The sequence below is a fragment of the Lathamus discolor genome, chromosome Z, assembly GCF_037157495.1.
Source record: "Lathamus discolor isolate bLatDis1 chromosome Z, bLatDis1.hap1, whole genome shotgun sequence".
Taxonomy (NCBI): Eukaryota; Metazoa; Chordata; class Aves; order Psittaciformes; family Psittacidae; genus Lathamus; species Lathamus discolor.
In genome coordinates, this window is record NC_088909.1 from 24,006,796 (window position 1) to 24,023,585 (window position 16,790).

The 16,790-nt window shown below is 51.3% G+C and overlaps 1 protein-coding gene and 1 long non-coding RNA gene across 4 annotated transcripts in view; one reads left to right on the top strand and one right to left on the bottom strand.

Annotated features, from left to right (window-relative positions):
• On the bottom strand, positions 1-5,881 carry LOC136005169 (uncharacterized). 3 transcript variants are annotated; one of them, XR_010608696.1, is made up of 4 exons: positions 5,131-5,881; positions 2,182-2,993; positions 1,040-1,164; positions 1-268 (listed from the first exon to the last, which is right to left on the bottom strand). It is a non-coding gene; the product is annotated as an uncharacterized LOC136005169 (long non-coding RNA). The 3 variants fall into 3 exon arrangements; XR_010608697.1 differs by lacking the exon at positions 5,131-5,881 and having other exon boundaries at positions 2,182-2,310; positions 2,406-3,092; XR_010608695.1 differs by lacking the exon at positions 5,131-5,881 and having other exon boundaries at positions 2,182-3,092.
• Positions 5,515-16,790, top strand: part of CSNK2A2 (casein kinase 2 alpha 2) — a 25,789-nt gene continuing 14,513 nt past the window's right edge. Inside the window, exons 1-2 of the mRNA XM_065662412.1 lie at positions 5,515-5,871; positions 6,119-6,230. Of these exons, the coding sequence (XP_065518484.1) occupies positions 5,768-5,871; positions 6,119-6,230 (216 nt within the window). The 5' untranslated portion in view covers positions 5,515-5,767. The remainder of the gene's footprint in view (positions 5,872-6,118; positions 6,231-16,790) is intronic.

The following is a 16,790-nucleotide window of genomic DNA, read 5'->3' on the forward strand; positions in this document are numbered from 1 at the left end:
GTGAGATTGGTCTCACAACAGATGATCTCCCCTCTATTGTGAGATGGTCTCACAACACATCTACAGGTCTCTTTATTATTTAATGGAGAAGTGGTTTCATATCATTGCAGCTTGCAGGGTGCTACAATCAGCCACTTGACAGCAAACTTCCCTACAGGACTGGCTTCTGCAGCTTCTTCTGCCCACCTTGCAGCATCAAACAAGCCTAGTGCTCATTACCAGGCCTCTTGATGTGGCTCTATGCTCTGCAGTAGCTTTGCAAGGACATCTGCAAGAGGAGAAATGAAAAGCCCTTAATATGTGCAGACAGCAGAGATATGTTGTGGAGAAAGCTGCCTGTAGCCTGGGCTGAGCTGCTGTACTGGATGCTCCTCCATCTTCCTGCTCCTCTCTGAGACGGCTGCTTGCTGTGGCATGCTGAGGAGAGCTCCCCTGAATGCCACCAGAAGCCTGGAGACCCCAAACAGCAGCACTGTAGAGACAACTACAGCCCCTTGCACAACAGAGGGGTGTTGGATGTGCTCTGCCTGAGAGGGGCCAGAAGCCTCACCCTTACCCCAGGGACAGCTACAGGTTTGTTCCTTAGCCCCCTGAGCCCCCGCTGCTCTCCAGTTTGTAAGGCTAGCAGGACTCTGGGCACTGCTGCATGCAAGCCGGAGCCTGGTTCTCCTGGCCAAGGGGAGCAGCTGTGTGTGAGGGAATCTGCTTGTACAAAGACAACTTGCTGCCCTTCAGCCAGACCCCTGTTTCTGAGCTCAGAACACTGGGTCGAGCCCAAATCCACACAGTTCTAAGCTCTGAGAAAGGCAGGACCACACAAGCCCTATGCATTGCAATTTGGTGTGCTAGGGTGCTGAGTGCTGGGCTGGCACAAGCCCAGAGCCTTCCCTGTCCCAGCCACAACTAAGCCATTTCCACTTGAGGACCACAGGGTATCAAGGAGCATAGTGAGACCTCACTATTCATCCCACACAACCCCTCCACTTTTCTCCCCACACTGCTGTGCACATGGGGCAAAGATACAGACATGTCCGGCTACCTTCAGGCTTTGACTGTGCTCCTCTGTGTTATCTCTCCGTCTCCTCCTGCAGGAGTTGGGGCAGTAGAGGAGTCAAAGACATCCTTGCAACTTCACCATGCAATCATGATTGTATCTTGGCCAGCCTGTCCTTATCAGGGAGGAGTCAAGATACAAGTGAGTAAGAAATGTCTGAGGTCATTAAAGAGGACTACAAGCACTGCAGAGCTGTTGGGGCACTGGCAAAGACCCCGGTGCAGGTTGCATATGCAGACCTGAAATTACTGGGGTGCCATACATCCCCTTCTAATACACATCACGTTTCAGCACAGCAACAGCCCCATGGTGCTTCCTGTCAAATTACAAGCTGTGTCCTTGCCTTGGCTTGTCCCCTGAGCTCAGTCATTGAAATTCAGCCTCCAACCTCGGGGCAGAGAGCGATCACTGCTCCATAAGCAGGAAGAGCCTCCAGCTCTGCCAGCACCGATGAAACCACAGTGCGAGGACTCCTGCATGGCTGCCTGCAGGTCTGGAGTGAGCACGCTGGTGCCCAGGGTCGGCAGGCACAGACATTGCCCCACCAGCACCCAGCATACAGCTGGCACACGTTCAGGCTCCTGCACACCTAGCCCAGCCTCACTCAGCAAGTGCCACCTTCATCTCCCAGGCCTTGAGGCTGTTTTCAGCTCAGAAACTGCCATCTCCTTCTGCACATAGCACAGGGGTGATGCTTTAGTCTGAGAGCTACTTCCACAGTTGCCACACTCTCAGCTTTGGCTTGTTGCTACTGGAGGAGTAGGGACAGAGGGCAAGGAGATCCTAGGGTATAGTCCCTCTGCCAGCTGGTGGCCAGTCCTCCAGGAAGCAGGCTCGAAGGCAGGATAAATTAACCTGCTGGACCTGCAGGGGAGCAGTGGAATGCATCTCCAGTGCCTTCATCCCTGCCAGGCAGAACTGCCAGGGAGCCCCTTGAACCTGCTGCCCAAAGCTGTGATTCCCCCTGTCATGCAACCAATAAATTGAGTCTAAATGACATTTATTGCTCAAACTCAATTAAAGCTCCACCAACATCAAGTGCAGCTTCAGGAAGTCACATGGATTTGTCACTGCATTGCTGATTCTTAAACTTTATGGCCAATGATCCAAAATGTGCAATCTCTCACCTAAAAAGGGATGGCTCTCAACCTCAAGGAGTTCCCTTGGACAGCATCCCTGACTGCAGACCTGCTGCTTCGATGAGGAACGACTCCAGACAGCTCTCTGGTAGAGCTCCATTTATACCCTAGTCCAATCTGTGGTCAGAAATAGTCACATAACCCCAGTGGGCTCAGGACCCAACTTCCTCATTTGTCAGGGCTTTGTCAGGACTCCATCAGGATGGTTGTACCTGCCACATCTCTGCCAGGCAATGTGTCCCCAGGCTGGTGTAACAGCAGTGCCACTGCTCCCTGCAGACAACACTGCTGATGAAAAGTTCAAGGAAACAGAATTTGAAGAAGCCAGTGGCAGTCCCTGTGGAGCCAGGACCAAAACCCACAATATGGCCTGTTCTGCAAACCTGCCCATGCCCACAAGCACAGCAGGAGCCCCGGGACTTGCTCAGACCCAGAAAGGCACACAGCTCCTTGCTGGGCCTCAAATGGGCATCAGTATCCACCATATCACAAAAAATACCTCAGAAGACACCTCCCAGGTGAAGCCTCAGGGCCTCCCAAATTGCTGTCTCATCTCCTCCATGAGAGCAGTGTCTCTCAATTTTGTCCAGCAGCTCCTTCCTCTGGGAGATGTCTTTCATCAGAGACATGTATGTTTCCATGACATCCTGCAGCTTCATCTGGAACATGAGAACAGCAACAGCAGGTGCAGCGGCAGCTCCCAGCCACCTCCAAAGACATCCCTCTGTTCCTCCGGCTTGGTCTCAGCTGGTGGTGCGGGAGCTCAGCTCCCAGGGGACCTCTGCAGCACCACTCATCCTCTGCAGAAGGCAGCAACACAGAATCATGGAATCCCAACCTGGTTTGGGTTGGAAGGGACCTCAAAGCTCACCCAGTTCCAACCCCCTGCCGCGGGCAGGGACGCCTTCCACTAGACCGGGTCGCTCCAAGCCCCATCCAACCTGGCCTTGAACACTGCCAGGGATGGGGCAGCTACAGCTTCTCTGGGCACCCTGTGCCAGGGCCTCACCACACTCAAAGTAAATAATGAAATAATGAAAAATTGCCATGTTTTTCCAGGCAGATCAGGTTCTCTACAGCCAGGAGAAAAATCAAAACAAACAAAATCCTAAACTCATAGCTGTGTGTATGGGCCAGGTGATGATCCCCCACCCTGAAGGTCAGGCTGTAATCACCAAACAGGAGGCAGAAAGCTGCATGGCTATTCCAACTGAGGGAAGTGCAGAGGCACCATCTGAGCTGTGTGTATGAGCATCCTGTTGACATTCAAGTCGATGGAACTGTCACCTGCTCCTGGGGCTGGGATCTCCAGAGCGTCTCAGCGCTGGTCCTCACACGGGCCAGCTCCCTTTCCAACCACCAAACCTCCAGCAAAGCAGCCCTGCTCTGAGAAGGCACAGGCCACTGAGAGCCTCCAGCTCACACTTGGGATGCATCTGCACCGTGGTGTGGGGTTTTCTGCTGTGGATGCTGCAACATTCTTACAGACTCTGCTTTATCATGGTCTGGCTGTAAAACCAGGCAGAACAGCAGCACCAGTCCTGAAGGCAGCTGCACCCACAGTATGTCTAATTTTAGGAGCTTTGGGAGGGTGTGGAGTATCATTTCTAAGTGTCCCTGTTGCTGGATCCAGGCCATGGCCCAGTAATGTGTCTTGGACTTCTCTGTGCTGGATGCTCAGGACCAACAGTGATGGGTGGCAGGTCTTTTTAGATGTGCACCTCTTCCCCCGCAAGCTTGGTCCTATTTCTCCCAGAAAAGCTGTGGAGATGCATGATGGGCCACATGGGGGTGAGGGATGCAAGTCAACCTAATTCTATATACAGGAGAAAAATCAATGTTCTGGCAATGACGGTCCTATTTCTGGCCAGAAGATGTCAAAAGTTGATTGCAAAACACATTTTGAGTCATAACCACATCCAGTCCATGGGAGGAACCATGGGATGCTTCCCAGCCTCGTTTTGTGCAGGGATGAACACCCCTCATTGAAGGATCTTCGTAACATACACTACTCCATGCCAGAAATCAAGCATTTTGAGATGAGGAGGAAGAGGATAGCACATATGTGACACAGCGTGGAGGTCCTCTTTGTATGCAGAGTGCGACGGGGGTTCCGTGAAAAAGCTTAACGTGGGGTTTCATGGGGTTTAACATGGGGTTTAATTCATGACATGCTGTCATGAATAAAAAGCTGCGTTAAAAGCAGTTGCTAGTGTGAGGTGGCTGAGTAAAACCACAGAGATTATAAACTCGGCTCTCTGCAGGCGCCCAGAGCCTGTAATGCTCCAGCCCGAGACAGCCAGTATTTCATCATTCGGTGGGATGAGGAGAGACACCTGTGTGACCCGCGGTGGGATGGTGGGCAGGGGTGGCAGAACTGGAGGGTCCCGCAATGTTGTGCCAGAGGTTTTGCAGCTGCAGGAAGTGGGGTGCAGGTTTTAAGAAGTTTATAGCTCTGTCCAGCTGCTCCAGGTGGTTTTAATGGCCAAAACCATATTTTCCTTTACTTTGCCCTGGGAATCAGACTGACCAACAGCTGGATCTTTCTGTACAGACAAAAACAGCTGGAGAGGGGCTTTGTACAAGGGCCTGCAGGGACAGGACAAGGGGAATGGCTTTAACCTGGCAGAGGGGAGATTAAGATGAGCTCTCAGGCAGAAGTTCTTCCCTGTGAGGGTGCTGAGGCCCTGGCACAGGGTGCCCAGAGAAGCTGTGGCTGCCCCATCCCTGGCAGTGCTCAAGGCCAGGTTGGACGGGGCTTGGAGCACCCTGCTCTAGTGGAAGGTGTCCCTGCCTGTGGCAGGGGTAGGAACTGGATGAGCTTTAAGGTCCCTTCCAACCCAAACCAGTCTGGGGCTCTGTGATCCCATGACATGGTGAAGGCTGCCGGCTCTGGGTGACCCTGCAGGGGCAGGGTTTGGAGCAACCTCAACTCACCCTGTGGCTCTGTGCAGCACCTCCAGAGGAACATGGTGTCCGTCCCTACCCGTGCCCCAGGTCCTACCCTGGAGGCGACAGGAGATGACGAGCGGCTGAGCAGGGCGTGAGGAGGATGAGGTGGTCTGGCCGGGGCAGGAGTGACGGAGCCGTGGTGGGGAACGGAGGAGTCTGACAGGGGCAGAGCGGGGGTGACAGGAAGGGTGACAGGGTCCTGATGGGCGAGCGATGGCGGCCATGGCTCGACAGGGGGTGTGACGGCGGCCGGCTGGGCGGACTGGACCTCCGGGCCGCCGGGGGCGCTGCGCGGCGGACGGCTGTGCAGACCTCTCTCGAGGGCGCGTTTTCCGGGTTGGCCGCGCGGCGCACGGGGCCGGCCCAGGCTGTAGCCGCCGGCACCGGGCCCGGGCCTCGGCGCGCTCCGTGCGGGCCCAGAGCCCGCCGCCCCCGGGCCGGCCCCGCCCCAACCCGGGCCGCTCCGCTCCGCGCCGCGCCGTGCCGTGCCGCCCCGCTCCGCTCCGGTCTGGTCCTGCTGCCTCCCGCTGCCGCCCTCCTGCGCGCCGCGCTCCGCCTCGCCGGCCTACCGCGCCGGCCCCGCGCCCTCCTTCTCCTCCTGCGACCGCCGCCCGGCGCCGCCATGCCCGGCCCGGCCGCCGGCAGCCGGGCGCGGGTGTACGCCGAGGTGAACAGCCTGAGGAGCCGCGAGTACTGGGACTACGAGGCGCACGTCCCGAGCTGGGGGTAAAGCGCCCCGCGGGGACCCTTTTCTCCCATCCCTTTCCCCGCCCGCTCCGCACCCTCCTGCGGCCCTCAGCCCACCGAGAGGGTTCCGTGGCCGATCCCCTCCCCTCCTCCGTTTTGGGGTGTCCCCGGGGGGCTGCGGGTGGCTGAGGGGTAGCCGGGAGAAACCCCCCCCCCTTCCCCCCCAGCCCCGGCCTGCTGTCCCGTCGGTTATCGTCCCCTCCCTCTCTCCCCTTGGTGCCCGCAGCAATCAGGACGACTACCAGCTGGTTCGCAAGCTCGGGCGAGGCAAGTACAGTGAGGTCTTTGAGGCCATCAACATCACCAACAACGAAAGGGTCGTCGTGAAGATCCTCAAGGTGAGTGTCCCGTTGGTGGTATAGGGGCTGGAGATGGCTGGAAGTGAGGGAAAGAGGAGCAGGGTTGGCAGGGCCACAGGACTGCTGGGTCTCTTCCTTTCACACAAAATCTCGTGTTTTCACGTTAAGGACGTTGGGACAGTGGGTTTGAGAGTGGGTTTGGCATCCTACATGCTGTAGTGATGTTTAGGTGTGTGTACCCCTCCTGTCCAGCATAGCTCTGGGCTGAGAGCTCCTCTGGAGAAGGAGAGCAGTGAGTCCTGACATATGAACAGCATTGCAAGTGCTGCCTGTGTCTGATAAACTGTGTCTGGCAATGCTGGCTTAAAACAGCCCGGGGACTGTCCTGTTAACAGGAATGCAAAATGTGGAGTGGGGATTCTTTCTGTTAACCTCTAGACAGCTGGTGTGAGGTCTTTTCAGAGCCAGTGTATGGGATGCTCAGCAGCCAAAAAAGCAATGTAGAGTTCTTTGGAGGATCTGATATTTAAAAGAACTTCACCAGACAGGCCAAAAACTGCCATGGATGCTTGAGGAGACTGAAAGAGGCCATGTGGAGTTTGGCAGCGCCAGTGACCTGTGTTCTGGTGTATCGGGGTGTGACGACCTTCGTGCAGCTTTAACAGGTTGTAGTTTGCATTGGCTGAATGCATGGCTCAGCCACTGCAAGGCATGCCTTAGTTGAAGCAGCAGGCTCACAGCAAGCTGTGGTAACTGTACTAGCAGCAGTCTGTGTTGGTGATCTGGGGATGGACGAGGGTGTTAAAAAAGACAAAGAAATAAAAGGTTAGAGTGGAGGTGCTTTTGGTTTTGGCTTGGCTGCCACTTGTGGCTGTCACTTGTTGCACCAGCAGCACTTGTCACTTGTTCTTCAAGAGCATGTGGGAGCTGGTGCCTGACCATGGGTGTGCTAAGAATTTGGGCACATGTTGATCCACAGTGTGCTGGAGGTGCTGAGCTTAACCTGCCTTTGCAGCTACCTGGGACCCAACTCTGCAGGTCTGTAGCCTTAAAGCACTTGCTAGATCCACCACGTAGTGTGGCTGGCTGTCTCTGCTGATACCCCAGTCACTCACAGTGCCTTCTTCCTTGGGATCTTCCTTGGCTTCCCAGAAACCTTGTCATGGGCTGTGCAGCCAGGACTCCTAGCTAAGGTGTGACCTCCTGCCTGCCTCTGGGAGGAGGTGCACACAGCTGCTTTGGCTGTGGTCAAGGTGATGTCCAGGTGAACTTTTTGGAAGAGCCCCTGTGGCTGAGCCTGACTTCAGGGCAGAGTAGTGAGGCTTGCATCTTCTCACTAAGCTGAGTTCCTCTGGCATGCTGTTGGGGCCTTCCCCTCCTTCGGATGGTTTATGTGGTTTGAAAGTTAGTTTCTTTGTTTAAAGTAGGGGCAGGTGGGAGTTTCTTCTATGAGAGAGTAGTCAAAGGTAGTGCAGAGCTGGGGTTTATGGCAAAATGGCTTGTGGCTAGGCTGAGGAAACTGCTCTTTGGCATGCTGCTCTGGAGCCCCTGGTGGTCTCTTCAGGATTGCTGTGGTTTGTTGAGATCCTAGGTCTTGTCCCATGTAGAAAGGCATCACAAGGCTGGGAAGAGACTGAGGGTAAAGTTGTCGGGAATCTCCTCCTTGCTTCTTTCCAGCCTAAAGAGCTTCCCCTAGAGCAATGCTTCTCTCGTTGCAGCAGCCAAACTCTGTTATGTCTAGGGAGCTCTTCAGTGTTGGACTGGGAGTCGGCTGGCAAGAGTCATCTGAGGGTGTTTGGGTGCTCTTTCTCCTTGGGGCCTGAATGTGGTGTCTTAATACCCTGCAAGCAGGGGACTGTATTGTCCCAGATCTGAAGTGGCTGGTGTTGCCAACAGTTCCACTGGCTCCCCTCACTTCCATTAACATGCAGACAGCATTCCTGAGAGTGAGCAAGGAAAAGCAGAAAGTCCAGATATATCGGGTGAACTTCCTTCTCAGTGGAAAGTGGGTCAGTGAAAAGTGAGTTTTGGAGCACTGTGGTGTGTATGTTACGAAAGCCTGTAAAGTGTGGCAGTAACATTGCCCTTATCTGTGGCAAGTGCCTCTGGTTTCCTGCAGCTAGACTCAAACTTAATTGTGAATGTAATTGCATGTATCTACAGTGGAGCCTTAGCAAAGAGGCTGGGTCTCTCTTCTTCCTAATTCAGGCTGGATCCTCTGAGGTGGGAAATGCAACCAAAAGTCTTTGGGGTTTTGTGTGGCTCCAGAGCAGGGACAAAGGGGAAGACTGTTTCTGGGCAATGGATGTGACTGTCTACTACAGTTGCTCCTTTCTGTTAAAGTTTTTTTGAGAGAACAATTTATGTTGAGTGATTTTTAGCGAGAGTCACTGTTTTAATATCTGTGCCTCATGGGAGGTGACTGATGCCTCTTGCCAGCCTTGCTCTTTGAAGCATCTTATCATTGCCAAGCTCAAGTTAGCATGTAACAAGTACTTCCCCTGCTTTTCCCCGCTTCTTGTGCTACCTGAACATCTTGTACCATCCTCCAGAGAGGTCAGGAAATTTTACCATCTTTCTCTGATGCAGAACTGAGCCACAGAGATTTCCTGTGTGACCTTGGGCAAGTCCCTTAGCATCAGCAAAGCTGAGACTGCAGCATATGGCCTAGTCTAGTGCTGCATGAAGGAGATAACTCTTCCTCTTCTGCCAGCCACTTACCTTGGTTGTTTAAGGGCTCTATGAAGACTTTAGCATTGTTCAAGGACAGTGAGCTAATGGCTCTGATTGGTAGTACAGTGCCTCACGCCTTTTGGGCTTGCCCATTTTCCTGGCCAGTACCCGACATTGCCTTTGAGTTCTGCTGCCCCAAGTGCAGGACCAGGCCTAATTCTGCAGAAAAATGTGGTTATAAACATGTCAGCAAAGGAGTAGAATGAAGATCATGTAGACGACACTAAAATTACCACTTTGTGGGCCAAGTGCCTTTCTTTGCATATGCGATGCTTCTGGTGTCACTTTTTTTCCCAGAAAATTCTGCAGTGCTTTTAGAAGAAGGCAAACCAAGCATGCAGGTTGTTTCTCACCCCACTGCAGCAGCCCATCGGGATGTATTGTGTAGGACAGTGAGAGTAAAGCAGCAGGGCAGGAGCCCTGGTTTGCCACACAGACCCACTGCCAAGCGTCCTCCAAAAAGCTTTGGTCTTGAGAAGTGACGCAGAGAGCAGCTCCACACCTTTGCAACCTGTTTGGGGAGCAAAGATCCAGCCAAAAAAGCTGTGGGGCTGAAGTTATCTTGGAAAGTAGTGGAGGAATCTGCACTGTACAAACCTTCCTACCTCTCATAGGCAGTATTAGCCAGCAGTGGTGCTCCCCCAGTCCTTGACTGGTGTAGGAGGCCCTTGTGGGCTTTTTGATCTGGCTGGCCTGGGTTCTGTTGTGGTCATGTTTCCTTCATGCTTAAGGGTAGGTCAGCCCAGGAAGAGGGAGTGTGTGAACGTGTCCTGTATGTGCTTTTGTGTCTAGCTTAAATTTTATGCTAAGATTTGACTCCCAGGGTGAGGTCTGATGTTCCTCAGCATATACAAAGGAGGTTCAAATCATCTTTGTTTCCAATGAGCTATGAATCATCTATAACCAGTCACAGAATGGTTGTGGTTGGAAGTGGCCTCTGAAGATCATCTAGTCCAACCCCCTGCTAAAGCTGGTTCAGTGCTTTAGCAGGTATCTAAAGCACAGCTCTGCTCATTCTTATCCAATCACATAGATTTAGAGTTTTGGTGGACTGCTGAGGTCAGTCTGCAACCTTTGAGCTGTCTCTTTGATGAACTTCTCATTTTGCTTTTCTGCTAATGCAGCTCCAAAGTGTCTTCTTTTGTGCCTTAGAGGTGAATCCTCTATTCTGGAGTAGCAGGCTTCCTGGGGGATGTGATCAGTGCTCCAAGTTGCAACTCTAAAGGCCAAAGATAAGCTTTCCACACTGCCAGAAACTTTTATGGGTGATTCTCTGTGGTGAGGACACTGCTGTTAAAGTTACCTACAGCTGTGGCTGTTGGTGAGTTTCAGCTGTACTTCAGCATCCTTCACATCCTTCTTGTACCAAATACCACTATCTTTAGAAAGACATGTAGAAGTCCCACTTAGGGACATGGATTAATGGTGGCCTTGGCAGTGCTGCGTTAATGGCCGGACTTGATGATCTTAAAGGTGTTTCTCAACTTAAACAATTCTCTGATTCTGGGATCTGAGTATCTGCTCAAGGCAGAGATGATAGCATCCATATTGTCAGCTCTGTGCAGTAGTCCTCCTTCTTTCCTGCTGCACACGTGTGTCAAAGCATTAAACCCATCACATACAGACTGTTTTGCCTACTTGTACGGTTACTGCATAGTCACAACAGCTTAGGGCAAGAATGCAGTTACAAGGAGAGAAATCAGGGAAATGGAGGTTCTGCAGCATGATGAAATAGCCCCTTTCTCCTTCAGTGGCTTTTCTCCCTCTGTGCTGAGTCCACGAGCTGGAACTTCAACCATGTACGTTGTTTCACAAGTGCATTCTGGTTTGTTTGGCTTTGGTTTTCCCCTGTTCTCCCTTTCTGGGCTCTCTGAACCCTGCAGAGCTGCTGCTCATACCAGGCACTGCTGCAAGATCCTTCCAGTGCTGAACTCAAATTTTTGTTCTAGTATGTAGAAAGCCATTTGGGTGAAGTATCCCTGTGGCTCTGGTAAATTAAGTTCTGTCTGTAAAAGCTTTAGAGCCCACATACATCAGCATGTTCTAGATGGGGGTTGAAATGACTCCCGTCATTTCCAGAAGGGATTGCACAGGGAAATAGGACTGGATGGTGTTGATCCCTCAGGCTGGAGCTTTAACTTCATTGGTGACCTTCCTTCTGTCAAAGCCATTTGATGCTTGCTCCTGCTCTAGCTGTGCATCTCTTGCTCCTCCTGCATTTGCATGCACTGAATCCACACTCTGGCTCACTTTCTCCTCTGGCAGTCTTGAGCCCTTTTGCAAGAGAGCATGGTAGACAGCTCTTCAGTTTTAAACACCAGTTGGCCACACTGGGCTTTGCACATTTGGCTGCTGGAGTCCAACTGAGATGGTACCAAGTGTCTCGCAGAGGCCTGGAGATGCAGCTGGTAACTCTCATGGTGGTGTTCTACCACCAAGAGACTGGTGAGCTGGAAAGCTGCAGCTCCAGCAAAGAGGATGGTGTGTTACAGTGCTGTGGCTGTTCAAAGTGGCCTAGGGCACAGCCTGCATGAATGATTCTCGTTGCTTGTAACAGTGGTGGTGGGAATTGACGGTTGGTCCTGTGCACCCTTTTAGCTGACTGTGGAAGTCTTGATGCAATGTGGGCAGCCCTGAAGCCCCAGAGGGCTGTTTTGGGATGTGCTATGGAGGGAGGGAAGGCATTTTGAAGGAAGGAACAATGCTGCCCTTAAAACACTTGCTGGTGTAGTTTACCAAATTTAAATAAAAATCAGAAGTGCTTTAGTAATTTTAGGGTAGGTTGCACCCTCCTCCTCTTTTCTAAATTCAAGAGCAGCTCAGGCAAGTTTGAGTTCCCATAATGGAAGTTGTTAAGATGTAAACAACTGACAGAGTATTAACACAAGTAGACTCTTTGTTTTGTAGCTCTTTTGACTACAATTATTTGGTTTCCCAGATGATGGTTGGCAAAAGAAGCGCTGCTGCTCTGAAGCCAGTTTCCCTATTGAGCAATTGGCATCAGGCTTTATAGGCTGATTATTGTGATCCTTTTGATAATACTTGCTAGAGATGAATGAGCTTCTAGTGCCAGCTTTTAAATATTTAAATCCTGTCATAAGGATGCTGCTCCAGCCTTTTGCTGTTCCTGGACATTGTGTGTTGAGATTTCCCTGCTCATTCACTGAAAGTTGTTTCTGAGCTATTCAGGTTTGATAAGCAAATAGATCTTTTTCTTTATAGGGTGGTGGAATAAGTGACTTTAGTTTGTGGTGGATTTGTATCTTTAGGCTGCTAAACCTTCTTCCCTGCTGTGTGAACCCCAGTTCTTTTTCAGAGCACCTGCTGGGCAGAACCCAGTGTCTTTGGTGACTCCTTCAGAACAGCGTGCTCCTCAGCAATGCCTTTGGCTAATGTAAAATGATTTTTATGCTTTGGATTTTACTCATATTTCACAGGTCTTCCTGGGCACTGCTTTTCTCTGTAAGTTTGGAAACACTGGGGAAGGCTGGAACTGTAGCATTTGACAGAAGAGTATACTTCCTTTGCTTTAGAAACCAAGTAAAAAAAGACTATTAACTGGGCCGCTGTTTTTTACTTGGAGACAGGAAGTGATGGCTGTAGCCTTGTATTTAAAGGTTTATTTTAGCAAACAATGTTAATTCTCCCAGTTGGTGTTTGCTGCAGCTGGACTCCTTCCCTGCTTACAAGTTTACATGATCTCATGGAAAATGACCTGGGATCTGATCTCTGAGTCAGAGAGAGGTGTTTTCTTTTGCATCTACCTGACTGCAAAGCAAGGACTTACTCCATTCCTCATTTTCTGCAGAGGGATGGCATCACATGGTGCCTCCCAGGCTTTGGTTAAAGGCAGCTGGGATAGCACTGGCCACTGTCACTGCCTGCTCTGCCTGACTTTCTAGTGGATTGAGACCCCCCAGTAGGATTCTTTGGGCTGGTACAGTAGGAAACCTGCAGCTACCAGTAGGTAGCTGGCAGGGGACAGCTGAGTGAGAGCTGCTGTGTCCAGCAGAGACCATCCTCCTGTGGCTGGAGGTCACCTTGTGCCTCTACACAGTGGACAGCCATGAGCTGTATGTTTGTCTTCACTATCCAGAGCCACCTCACTTCCAGTTTGCTTGAGGAAGGAAGCAATTTCCTGGGAAACTGGCTTGTGCTAGACAGTGATGTTCTTCTGAGGGTACTGCTGCAGTTGAAGTAATTAAACCCCTCCCAGTGTAGATACGGTTAAATTGAGACATGTCTTTTAGCCTGGTTTCCTATGGAAACAAGCCTTATGCAATCCTGCTGTCTGTCAGCTTTTCTCCCCCTCCCCACCCCCCCCCCCCCAGTAGTTTTTGCACCGGTTGGCCAATTTCAAGCAAATGCAACAGAATTCTCCAGGCTGTCAAGTTGCTACATGTTCCATGGAAGTAGGTGTTTGCATGAAGCAGAGGGACACTGCTGGAGCCTGTCTCGGAAGGAAGGGCTGTAGTGAGGGTTTGACTCATACTGGTCACCAGAGAATCCCAGCATGGAGGGAAGCTTTGAAATGCCTCTGCCATGGGAACAGATGGAGGTGGAGCCTGCACCAGTATAAAGTGTTGCTTTGCAAACAGACAGATCAAACTCAAGAGCAGTTTATTTTGTCTAGGTGCCTGCTCCATTTCTGTGCTGGAAATCCTCCTCCTGAGGCAGGGGTACTGAACTGTGTATGAAACACACCTGAAATGCTGCTGTTCATAACCTGGTTTAATAAAATAGCCTTAAACGAGTACTGTTAAAAATACTCTGGCTGCAAGGGCTGATGTTCTGGAAGTTATCCCTGCTGGGAGAGGCAGATGGTTGGAGGCCATTGTAGTTTCAGTTCACATTTAATCCATGTGTGTTTGGAGTCAACATCCTTGGAGAAACAGATCAGGTGACTGGGAGACAGTTGTAGCAACATAGGCTTAATCCTGGCACTTGGAGGATATGCTGCTGATTGCCTGTGGCTTCAGCAGTGCTGGGGTCTGGGGACAGGAGGGGAGTTATCAGTTTCTCTGGTTGTGAACAGTTAGCTCCAGTGCAGTACTGGCTGTGTGCTGGCATCGTGTTTGACTTGCCAGATGCAAGAGCTTGGCCTTGTGATCAGTTGCCAGACAAAAACTGAGCCCCAGTTTTTGGGTTTTGGGTAGTAGACAGTGTTTGCAGTAGTGGCTAAAACAGTGGTGGGACAACACTTGGGTTAGGAGGTGGCCTGTGGCTGGGTAGGCTGGTGGGTGAAAGCTGAGGCGCACGGGGAGGCCAGCAGTCACCACCGTTTTCTCCTGCAGATCTAAATTGGGGAAATCCTCCATTCCTCTTCATTGCTCCCTGAGGAAACTCCCAGGCAATAGCTTTTCCTCTCAGCTGACTTTGCTTCAGCCCATGGTATTTATCTGTCCCCAGCTCATCCCTATTTGCTAAATGGCAGAACACCTCATCCTGAGCACTGGCTGCAGACAGGGAGAGCTCTGTCAGGATGCACTGCTTCCCCTTGGCATGAGCAGGCCTTCCCATGCTCCCACCTTGCCCAGGGCTCACACCACTGCGGAGGCACTGTACCTTTGTGCAGGCAACTGAGCCTGAGCTCTGTGCTGTTGCAGCTAAGCAGGAAAACATGCAAACAGCGAGCAGCTTTAAACTCGCCCTCTTGCTGAGACAGAATTTGCTGGAGTGTTTTCCCTCAGTGATGTTGGGGATGATCTGCAGGCATTTCATTGGAAAAAAGACCAACTTTCTGCTCTCGTTTTTTCCAAAAGGTAATGATCCTGTCTGCTTGAGTCTTTTAATGAGTGTGTTGTGGGTAGGGGTAGGTTTCTGGTAGGAGATCTCATAGGGCATTGTTTTCCTGTCCTGAAAAAGGTGAAAACATGGGGAAGTGACTGGAAGACAGCATCTTCTGCCCAGTGGGAGTGGTGGTTGCTATGGAAGGAGAAAGGGAACTCAGAGGGGTATCCTCCCCTACCAGCTGATGCAGAAGGCTCTTGAAATAACTGAAGTACAAAGGAAAATGTATTTCAAAGTGGGCTTTGGATTTTCCTGGCTGTTCTAGGCAGTTTCAGCTCCTGATCTGGTGCAGGTGTCACAGCAGAGAGGCTGTGAGGCATGTCTGTTGATAGCCAGGCCATTCGGTGAGCGCCTTCAGGACAGCAGTGACTCTACTTCCCTCTTTGAAGTTCCTTGGAAAACAGCTTGTGTGTGTATCTGCCTTGCTAGGTGGGCAGAGTAACTGAATTACATCCTCTAAATTCATCTTGACCTTCTGGTAAGATCAGTGCATGTGGCAATGCAAGGATGGTGTCTGTCCCTGTGCTGACATAAATTAAATTAGTCCCTAATGAAGCATCTTCCTCTCGGTTCAGAAATCCTAGAGTTGAAAAATGGTTTGGGTTGTAAGGGGACCTAAAGCTCATCCAGTTCCAGCCCTCTGCCATGGGCAGGGACACCTTCCACTGGACCAGGTTGCTCCAAGCCCCATCCAGCCTGGCCTTGAACACTGCCAGGGATGGGGCAGCCACAGCTTCTCTGAGCAGCCTGTGCTAGGAGCTCAGCACCCTCACAGGGAAGAACTTCTGCCTAAGAGCTCATCTCAATCTCCCCTCTGTCAGGTTAAAGCCATTCCCCCTTGTCCTCTCACTTCTGGTTTCTCTTCCCCTGCTCTGGCTGCTTCTCCCTGTCTGCTTGTCTTCCCACTGACTCCAGCCATGCCTGTGTCCTGCCCTGGGCTGTTGGTTACCCCTTCTCCAGCACACCCTGCCCTGTGTCACCCCATCTCTGGCTGACAGCTGGTGGCCTTGCTGCTGTTTTCCACAGTGGCTTTATGAGGTGCTGACACTCCCTGTGCTGGCATCAATGTTATTTTTGGCACTTTGCTTCAGGCTGAGATTCTCATCTTTTGGCTTGAAATTCTAGCTCATGCCTTTTAACTTGGAAGAGGAGAAGGGCAGGATTCAAATCTGAAGGTTTCAGCCACCTGAAAGAGCCTAGAAAGACAGCATGTTTTATCACTTAGATAAACACCATATTTCCCACTATATAAAAAGCTTCTGTTCCTTCTGCCATCTGCTTGTACTTTCCTGTGAAGGGTCTGAAACCAAGGCTTGCCTTGGATTCGCCTGTGATGGGACTGTGAGTTGCCCCATTGGCACTCTGCCCCCCTTATTGAAGTGGGAGGCTGCAGCAGAGGTGAGGTGGTGAGCACAAGCTGTTTTGCTCTGGTGATTCCTTGTCCCTTCATGTAGACACACCTGATAATGTATATCACTTCAGTAAGGTGCCTCGTACCTCTTTGCTTTTCCCTGTTACTCCCCTCCTCACACAGCAGACTCCATGCTGGATGGTGAATATTTTGGAAACCAAAATGTCTGGAGAGGAAGGTTTTCATCAGCAAACCTCAGAGATAGAGCAGTGGCTTTACCAGTCCCTGCAGGATGGATCTGCAGTGGTAGCGGTTGTGCAGGAGGGGATGTTCCAGCTCTGCAGTGAAGGGCTGCTAGACCCAGTGACTTGCAACCACTGATGGCCACACCACTCAGTACCTACGACTCACATATTAGCTGCTCTAAGCTGTCTTTCCTTCCAAGCAGGCACAGAGCTAGAGCTGTACTGGGAGTGGATGTCCTCCCTTGGGAGCAGCTGGTCTTTGTCACTCTGTGCAGGGTGATGACCAAAAAAAAAGTTAAATTTGTAAAGGGAGTTCCTGGGTCTGTGCAGATTTGAGGAGTCAAAACTGTTTCAAATGTCTGTAGGTTTTAAAACTAATCCTGGTGTATGGATGTTATGGCATGCTAAGCAGTTGCGTGTGTGCTCTTGGGGTGGTTGCGCATAGGTATAGCAGTGTCTGAACTTACTAGAGGTCTTGGT